This window comes from Orycteropus afer, unplaced genomic scaffold, assembly GCF_000298275.1.
Source record: "Orycteropus afer afer isolate SDZICR_OR568_19922 unplaced genomic scaffold, OryAfe1.0 scaffold00024, whole genome shotgun sequence".
Taxonomy (NCBI): domain Eukaryota; kingdom Metazoa; phylum Chordata; class Mammalia; order Tubulidentata; family Orycteropodidae; genus Orycteropus; species Orycteropus afer.
In genome coordinates, this window is record NW_006921611.1 from 14,566,797 (window position 1) to 14,575,267 (window position 8,471).

General features: G+C 35.0%; 1 protein-coding gene across 1 annotated transcript in view; it reads left to right on the forward strand.

Annotated features, from left to right (window-relative positions):
* The window catches only part of HOOK3 (hook microtubule tethering protein 3), a 175,824-nt gene that overhangs the window by 165,829 nt on the left and 1,524 nt on the right, over positions 1-8,471 (forward strand). Inside the window, exons 19-22 of the mRNA XM_042783660.1 lie at positions 3,659-3,741; positions 4,679-4,779; positions 6,172-6,276; positions 6,428-6,499. Of these exons, the coding sequence (XP_042639594.1) occupies positions 3,659-3,741; positions 4,679-4,779; positions 6,172-6,276; positions 6,428-6,499 (361 nt within the window). The remainder of the gene's footprint in view (positions 1-3,658; positions 3,742-4,678; positions 4,780-6,171; positions 6,277-6,427; positions 6,500-8,471) is intronic.

Sequence of the window (8,471 nt, forward strand, 5' to 3'; positions counted from 1 at the left end):
TTCTTAAGTCCCTGACATCTGTGAGAAAGCTGTCTGTTTAAATATCTGAAATTGTCAAGCCGCTTGTAAACATTCAAAATGGCTGCGTCCTCTGGACAGGCAAAAGTCCACAGCTCAGCTCACCTTCCTCTTCGCTGCTGCTTCGCTTTTTATTCCCCAGCCACCCGAGCAGTTCTCTGCACAGCCCCTGGTTAGCAGGGCTGATTTTTAGCTTAATTCTTAGGTCCTGCCAGACTCAGCAATCTCCAAACTACCTGTGCCGTCAGGATTGCTCAGAATCGCTGCCAGACCACAGCTCCATATGTCTCCTTTTTTGGTATTTTGATCCAAATTCTTCTGCTAGTTGGGGTTTAGTCCACTTCTATATCCTTCCCTTCAAGGCTCAGGGGTCCAGGATTATCTTCTGTTTCTGTTAATTGGTTCCCCTTTTCTTTGTTGAAGAGGGTCTGTGCAGTCTTGGTGCCTATTCCGCCATCTTACCAGAACTCAGTTTTCTTTTTTCAAATATTGTAATATTTTTTGTTGTCTTATTTTTAGCACCTTAACTTTCTTTTATTTTTAATGTGTTTTATTGAAATATAATTTATGTACAATGAAATACACAAAACTAAAGTGCTATGTGTCATTGCATTTTTCTTTTGCAGTGTTCCCTCTCTTCCCCTCCCACCCCTGGCAAGCAACAAAGAAAGTTTCCCTCCATATATAAACCTTTCCTTGACCCTCCACAGCAATGAACTAATACTATATCTGTCCTTCTGTGATTGATTTATGTCACTCAGCATAATGTCCTCCAAGTTCATCCATATTGTGCGGTGTTTTGCAGACTCTACATTATTCTTTAGTGCTGCATAGCATTCATTCCATTATGTGTAAGTACCATAGTTTGGTCATCCACTCTTATGCTATAAATCTTAGAGATTAATCCCTTGCCAGATATGTAATTATTGGCAGATATGAATTTTTTGCTGCCATTTTTGTCATGTGTTTTTCATGGTGTCAATTTCTTTGTTCCATATAATTTTCTATGCTGAGCTCATTTTGTTTATGAATCGTGTTATCACTTCCTTCATTGCTTTTGTTTTAGTATTTGCTGAATATTTATGCTGGTCTTCTTTGTTGATGTGAAGGTTTATCATTTTTCTTTGAGGTTAGCCTGTGAGTTATAGTTTTCTTCCCAAGTTTAGAACAGTCTGTTCTATCTTGTCCTTGTCTTGACTTCTCTACCATCTAGAAGTTCTATAATGACACATTTTTTTACCCTCTTTTTGGTTTGTAGTTGTTCACATTTGTCAATTGATATCTCTGGTTCCCTGTTTACAGTCTTGTAGGCTTTTTACTTTGGATACTTCCATAGCTGTGTTGGTTTCTGGGTTATATCATCATGTGTGTTAATGGTCAGTTGTTGTTTGCTGTTGTTGTTTCTCTGGCCAAAGGACTCCCTTTAGCATGTCTTGTAAGTTAAGTGTGGGTTTAACAAATTACCTAAATTTCTGCGTATCTGGAAATGTCCTGATTTTGCCATTATATTTGAGGGACAATTTTGCTGGATACATAATTCTTGGTTGGAAATTTTTCTCTTTCAGGGTTTTATATATACCATCCCATTGTCTTCTCACCTGCATGGTTTCTGTCAAGAAATCCAAGCTTAGTCTTATTGGTTGCCCCTGTAGGTAACTTTTCATTTTTCCCATGTTGCTCTCATGATTCTTTGTCTTTGGTCTTGGTGAGTTTGATAATGATATGTCTGGGTGATTTTGTTTTGGGGTCTATCCTGTTTCGGGTTCGTTGGACTTCCTGAATGGACATATTCCCATCTTTCGTCATACCAAGATAATTTCTCTTCCAACAAATCTCCAACAATTTTCTTTGTGGTTTTATTTGTGTCTTCCTGTTCTGGAATTCCAGTGACATGTAGGTTATTCTTTTTGACAGTATCCCACATGAACCTTAGGCTTTCTTCATTTTGTTTTGATCTTTTTTCTGATTTATCCTTTTCCAAAGAAGTGTTCAGGTATTTGCCTTCAATCTCCCTAATACTGTCTTCTATTGATTCAATTCTGCTCCTTTGCCCATTCAATGTCTTATCTATTTCTGAAAATTCAGTATTAATCATCTGGATTTCTGTGTGTAGATTTTGTATGATTTCTGATTTTTCATTTATTTTGTCATTTTGTTCTTGTATTGTCTTTCGAAATCATTCTAGGGTTTTCTCTATGTTTTCCTTGATCTGTCTCTCAATTCGTTGAACATACCTAAATATAATTCTTTTGAATTCCTTCTCAGGGAGTTCCAGTGCTACATCTTCCTCAGGAATATGTTTTGGGTCTGTATCCTGGTCCCTTGTTTCTCCTCCTTTATCTTGCTTCTTTGTGTGGACTGTGATGCTCTCCTATCCCTGAGGCATTGTGACATTTTTGTGTTTATATTTAATTGTTGATTGTGTGTTGGAGTGACTTGCCCACGATTTTAGTTTTCTTTGTATGTTATCTATGAAAGCAGGGTACTGTGCTCCTCTATTCACTAGTTGACATCACTTATACACTCCCCACCTGTCTCCTTTCCTGTTGTCAGCTTCTCGGATGTCCCTACCGACTTTGGCAAACAGAGCCTATTCTTAGGTCCCTGGAGTCTGAATGAGAATGCTATCACTTTAAAATCCAAAATGGTTGCTGGTTGTAAAGATTCAAAATGGCTGCACCCTCAGTCACTTTAAATATCCAAAATGGCTGTTGCTTGTAAACATTCAAATTGGCTGCACCCTTGGTCACTTTAGATATCCAAAATGGATGCCACTACAAACATTCAAAATAGCTGTGCCTTTGGTCACTTTAAATATCTAAAATGGCTGCTGCATGTAAACAATCAAAATGGCTGCACCCTCTGGACAGTGGAAAGTTCACAGCTCAGGTAGTCTCCCTTTGCTGTTTCCTTTCCTAGTCATAGACCACCAGCACAGTCGTCTCTGCAGCCCTTGGTGACCACGGCTGATTTTTAGGTCAATTCTCAGGTTGGAAACCCAAGGAGGGGTCACTATGAGTTGGGGCCGACTCGATGGCACAGAACAACAACAACAACAACAACAACATCACTTGGAAATATTCAGGCTATTGGTCCTGTCAGAGTAGCTGACAGTCCGCAGTTCTGACCATCTCTGTACTCACTGTTTTCGTTCAGGTTTTACTACTAATTGCTACCTAATCCATTTCTGCATAGTTCCTTTCAAAGCACAGGGCTCCTGGATTATCTTCTGTATCTCTGTCAATTTGTTTTTCTTTTCTTTGTTGAAGAGGGTCTGTGTCGCTTGTCTGCCTATTCCTCCACTTCAACTTTCTTGCAACAAGATTTTACATTGTAAAATCTCTGTAAACTTTTAATTTTTATAATTTTCTTTTTCAAAAAAAATAAAGATCATTTCCCTGTATCATCTGTACAGATTACTGTAAAAGAAATGATTAGTGTTTCAACTCTAGATCTTTGTCTTCATTTATTTTTAAAACATATGATATTCACTTTGGTTTAGCCTTTTTCTCTTTGTTTCATAGCACATGTGTGTTATGCCAGTGTATTCCAACAATGAAGATCTAGATCTTTTATTTGAAGTGGGAAAAAATACAGAAACAGTAATAAATGACACAGTGTTACACATATTTTGTCATAGAGAGAAGCTGCATGAAGCCAATAATGAGTTGCAGAAGAAGAGAGCCATTATTGAAGATCTGGAACCAAGATTTAACAATAGCTGTGAGTCTCTCCTAATTAGCATAGTTTTAAGTTGGGTTAGCCTTATACTAATAGTAATGAGTTTATGTGAAATTGTTTCTTTTAGAAATAGTCCCTTTTACATATATTGTTATTGTTTTTGTTAGGTGCCATCGAGTCAGCTCTGACTCATAGCAACCCTCTGTACAACAGAACAAAACACTGTCTGGTCTTGCACCAGCCTCAGAATCCTTGCTATAAGTGAACCCATCATTGCAGTCACTGTGTCAATCCATTTTGTTGAGGGTCTGCCCCTTTTTCGTGGACACTCTACTTTATCAAGCATAATATCCTTCTCCAGGGAATGGTCCCTTCTGACCACATGACCTAAGTAGGAGAGATGCAGTCTGTCCATTCTTGCTTCCAAGGTGCATTCCAGCTGCACTTCTTCCAGGATAGATTTGTTCATTCTTCTGGCACGTTAAAGAGTTTGTCTTTCTTACAGAAAGACTATTCAGTCATCTTTATAATATTCCTTACATTTCTAATCATAGTTGTCAATTTTTCCTTAAATCTAGAAGCTATATGAACATTTCATGAAATTGGATATTTTCAGTGTGGTGCATATAAGTCAGTCAAACCTTTCCTTCCTTTGGTATTTACACTTGTAGGTAGCTTGATTTTATTAGTCCTTTTTTATTGAGGTGGGACAGGACAGACTTTTACTGTTTAATATATGTACTTTCCTACTGGAGTTCTTATTTATAAGAAAAGCTTTAAAAAGAAAATTACAAGTTGAATCTTTGAAAAAGGAAATTATTTAAAGAAATAGTTCAGTCTCCCAGAACTGTTAGCTACTATTTATTTTATTTTATTATATAATATAATATTATTTATAATATAATATAATATTTTTTTTTTCAGTTGAAATGTTTTAAGATATTGCACTCTTTTTTTTTTTTACATATCTGATCAACAGCATTAAAAATTGAAGAATTACAAGAAGCTTTACGGAAGAAAGAAGAGGAAATGAAGCAAATGGAAGAACGATATAAAAAATACTTAGAGAAAGCCAAAAGTGTAAGTATAAATTTGTGGGCATCTCACTCTACTTTCTGATCATTTTTCACTGAAGCCTCAAAATACAGTGCACATACAGTGACTTTGCACACAGAGAGGGATCAGGAGAAGAACTAAAGAAAACTTTTAAAAAAGAAAAAGAGCCTGGACAAGCAGCAGTATCAAAGTAGGTTACCCTACAGGTTAGTTACTAAATTATCAAGAGGGCAGTGTACCTTTTACAAAAGAAATAACTGCAGTCAACAGCTTAACCAAATCAAAATTAGCAACTCTAATAGTGGGACAACTAATCTCTGGTGCTTCTGATACAACATGATTGCCAATAATTATTCATCTGAATCTAATTAATCCTCTAGCCCTAACTTCTAGTTCACAGGACAAATGAGGTTATTGGAACACGTGAAATAACACTTTTAGGAAAGTATCAGATAGATCTAAAATTTGGGTAAGAAGTCAGTGGCATGAGAAACAAAAAAAGGTGGGGCTTGTGAAGGGATCTGCTAGTTTAATATAAAAGAGCCCAAAGGGACCTAACTGCCAAATACAATGCATTAACCTTTGGATACTGGATTAGCGGTGGAGAGGGTCAGTTATAAAAGACATTTTGAAGACAATTGTGGAAATAGAAATTGGGACTGAATAATGATGATTTTATAGAGAACTACTCATTTTCTTACAGATAATAATGGTATTTTGATTATGTAGAAGAATGTCTTTATTCTAAGGAGATGTGTGCTGAAATTTTTAGAGGTTGTGTTCAGAGGTCTGCACATTACTGTAAGATGTCCCAGAAACAAGTGTGTGTGTTTATAAAGGGGGGGGGGGATCAGATGTGAAAATTGATGAAGCTGGGTTAAAGGTAAACAAGTTTTATCTATTCTTCAAGTTTCTATAGGCTTGAACATTTTGATAGTAAAAGTATAAGGAGGAAAAACTTTCTCAGAAGACCTCTAGTTGGTCAGCCAGAATTGCATCAAGTATCCACGCCTAAACCAAACCACTGACAAAAGAGGAGATAGGGCCACAGTGATAGTCTTAACCAAGTCAGAACCCACTCCCTGAAGTCTGTCAAAGTCAGATGGCTAGCTAAGCCAAATTCAGGATTCTGTTCATGAGGAAGGGAAAAGGGTAAACAGCTGTCACTAGTGTCTGCTGTAGTATTATTTATTAATTTTAACTCAAAGTTACTTATTACAATTGATTCTACTATAAAATTTTAAAGGTACAACCACAGAATATTACTTCATACATTCACATTTTAAAGTTTCCTTGTAAACTTTGATTCTCATAAGATTTATCTTTGACTTTTCTTTAAAATAACTGCTTCCTTAGATGTTTTGATATTCTTTAAATTTGAGACTTCTTAAATTTTTCATTTATGACTTTTTGCAGGTTATCCGTACTTTAGATCCTAAACAGAATCAAGGAGCAGCACCAGAAATCCAAGCTCTTAAAAATCAACTCCAGGAACGAGACCGACTGTTTCACTCATTAGAGGTCATATCCTACACAATGCAATATGAATTGGTTTTTGATTCTTTATTTTATAGTAACCTCCTATATCATACAATGATATCTGTGTATTTAAACAGTGAATTATATTTTACAAATATTTGTTTTTATATCTTTACATGTGCTTGTTTTTTAGAAAGAATATGAGAAAACAAAGAGTCAAAGAGAAATGGAGGAGAAATATATTGTTAGTGCCTGGTATAATATGGTAAGATAATAGCACTTCAAAACAGATTGCAAAATTTGCTGACTGTGTACTGTTTATCATATCCCCCTTACTGTAGAAGTAATTCTGCCAAATGAATCTGGAAGTAATTGCTATCCTAATATACACTAACCAAACCTTAATGCTGACCTTAGCAATAAAAGCAGATATGGGAACGACCATAAACAGGATTAGAGCATTTGAACGTATAATTATTTCTAGAGTTAGACTTGTTGAAAAATAAATGTTAGTTTGATTTCTGTCTGTCAGAGCCGTTTATCCCATGAGAAAGAGACTTTTAATAATATCTAAATACAAATGTGGTGGCTTTTGTTGTGTGGGACTATTTCATCAGTATCCTTTGCAGGAGTGGTAGTATAACCATCTCACAAGGTTTGGTAAATGTTCCCAGTGTCAGACTCTGAACCCCAGAAAGTTTTGAAATTGAATATTCCAACAGAAAAAACTTTAAATATATTGCAGGAAAAAAAAATGCTTACCAAGATCTAGGCTTCATTTAGAGTTTCTACATATGAATAGTGACATTTGGAAGATTGCTTTACTTTCTTAATATTTTTTTCCTAGACTTTTTGTCTTCCTTTTATTTTCTGTTCTTCCCAACAAAACCACTTTTCCTTTATCAAAATGTTGTCTGTGACAGGAAACTGGATCAGATTCCTTTCAACATCCCCCTCTGGCTCTCTAGTTCTATTATTGGGACAGTTGTTTCTTTTTCAGTCATACTTGAAACCGCCTCTTGAAGGTTAGTGTTCTAGGTCTCCTAAAAATGTGATTTGATCTTTGTCAAAAATTCATAAATTTCTTGACATGGTATGTTCATATTTTGCCTTGCTTAAGACTAGATATTTAGGGAAGTTCTCTGGGAATTAGTCCTGACTCCAAGTATTAGGTCTCTTCCTTGTCCTTCTTAATACTTAACCTTAGCAACTTGGTTGGAGCACTGCACTTTAATCATTATTGGTGATTGCATATTCTTGACTGATTTTTTTTTCAAGAATATAATAAGACCTTATGTTTAAAATAATATTATAAATCAATTTTTTTTAAATTGTCAGAGTATTTAAAATAAAATAGACTTTTAACATACAGCAGTAAAAATAAATCAGTACTTATATATAAAAGATATGAATTTTACATACAAATGTATATAGATTTATAAATTGAAAACAGAAGTTCAAAATAGGATGAAAATAAATTAAGAGATATATGCCATAATCAGATAGGGAGTTCAAGAGTGCTTTCCATATGATATAGAGTCATATTGGCTGACTTAATAAAAATTATGTGATTATAGCAACAGATACCAATTTCCACTAAAAGCTCCTAGCAGCAAACAGGAACAAGAAGGCAGTAGCTCCCTCATTACAATAAAAAACATTAGTTTCAAATCAGAATTCACTTCATATTCAGTGAAGACATGTCAACACCTATCCTTTTAATCACAATTTTATTTAACAAAAACAAAGTAAGAAATACATTTGAAAGTACAAATTTTTTGTAGCTACAGTTGTATATTCAGGAGAAAAGTAGTCCATCTAAACAGATTGTTGGAAGGATGATAATCACCAAAAGATAAATATTTTGAAAATTAACAGCATTCTAGGAATAGTGATTGTCATATTGTTGACTGATTTTTTAATGACTTCTATGGTGTCTCTTAAGCAACCAAATTTATTTATTCTCTGATACAATACTGAAATGTAGTCCTAATTTTCAACTCTTCGGAAAGTGAAAGAATAACTACAAGTAGACTCAACAAGTTATTAGATAAGATAACCAATAACAGTATCATACTTACATTCAGAAAGTTCTGTGTCTCAGACAACTTAAATGGAAGTGAAAGGTGCTGGGTGTCTCAGAGAATAGCTTTGTGACCACAAAGATACTGAGGTCTTCAAAGTATATGAAGCATTTGAATGAATTGTTTGAAACGTGAAAGTGAAAAATTAGTATA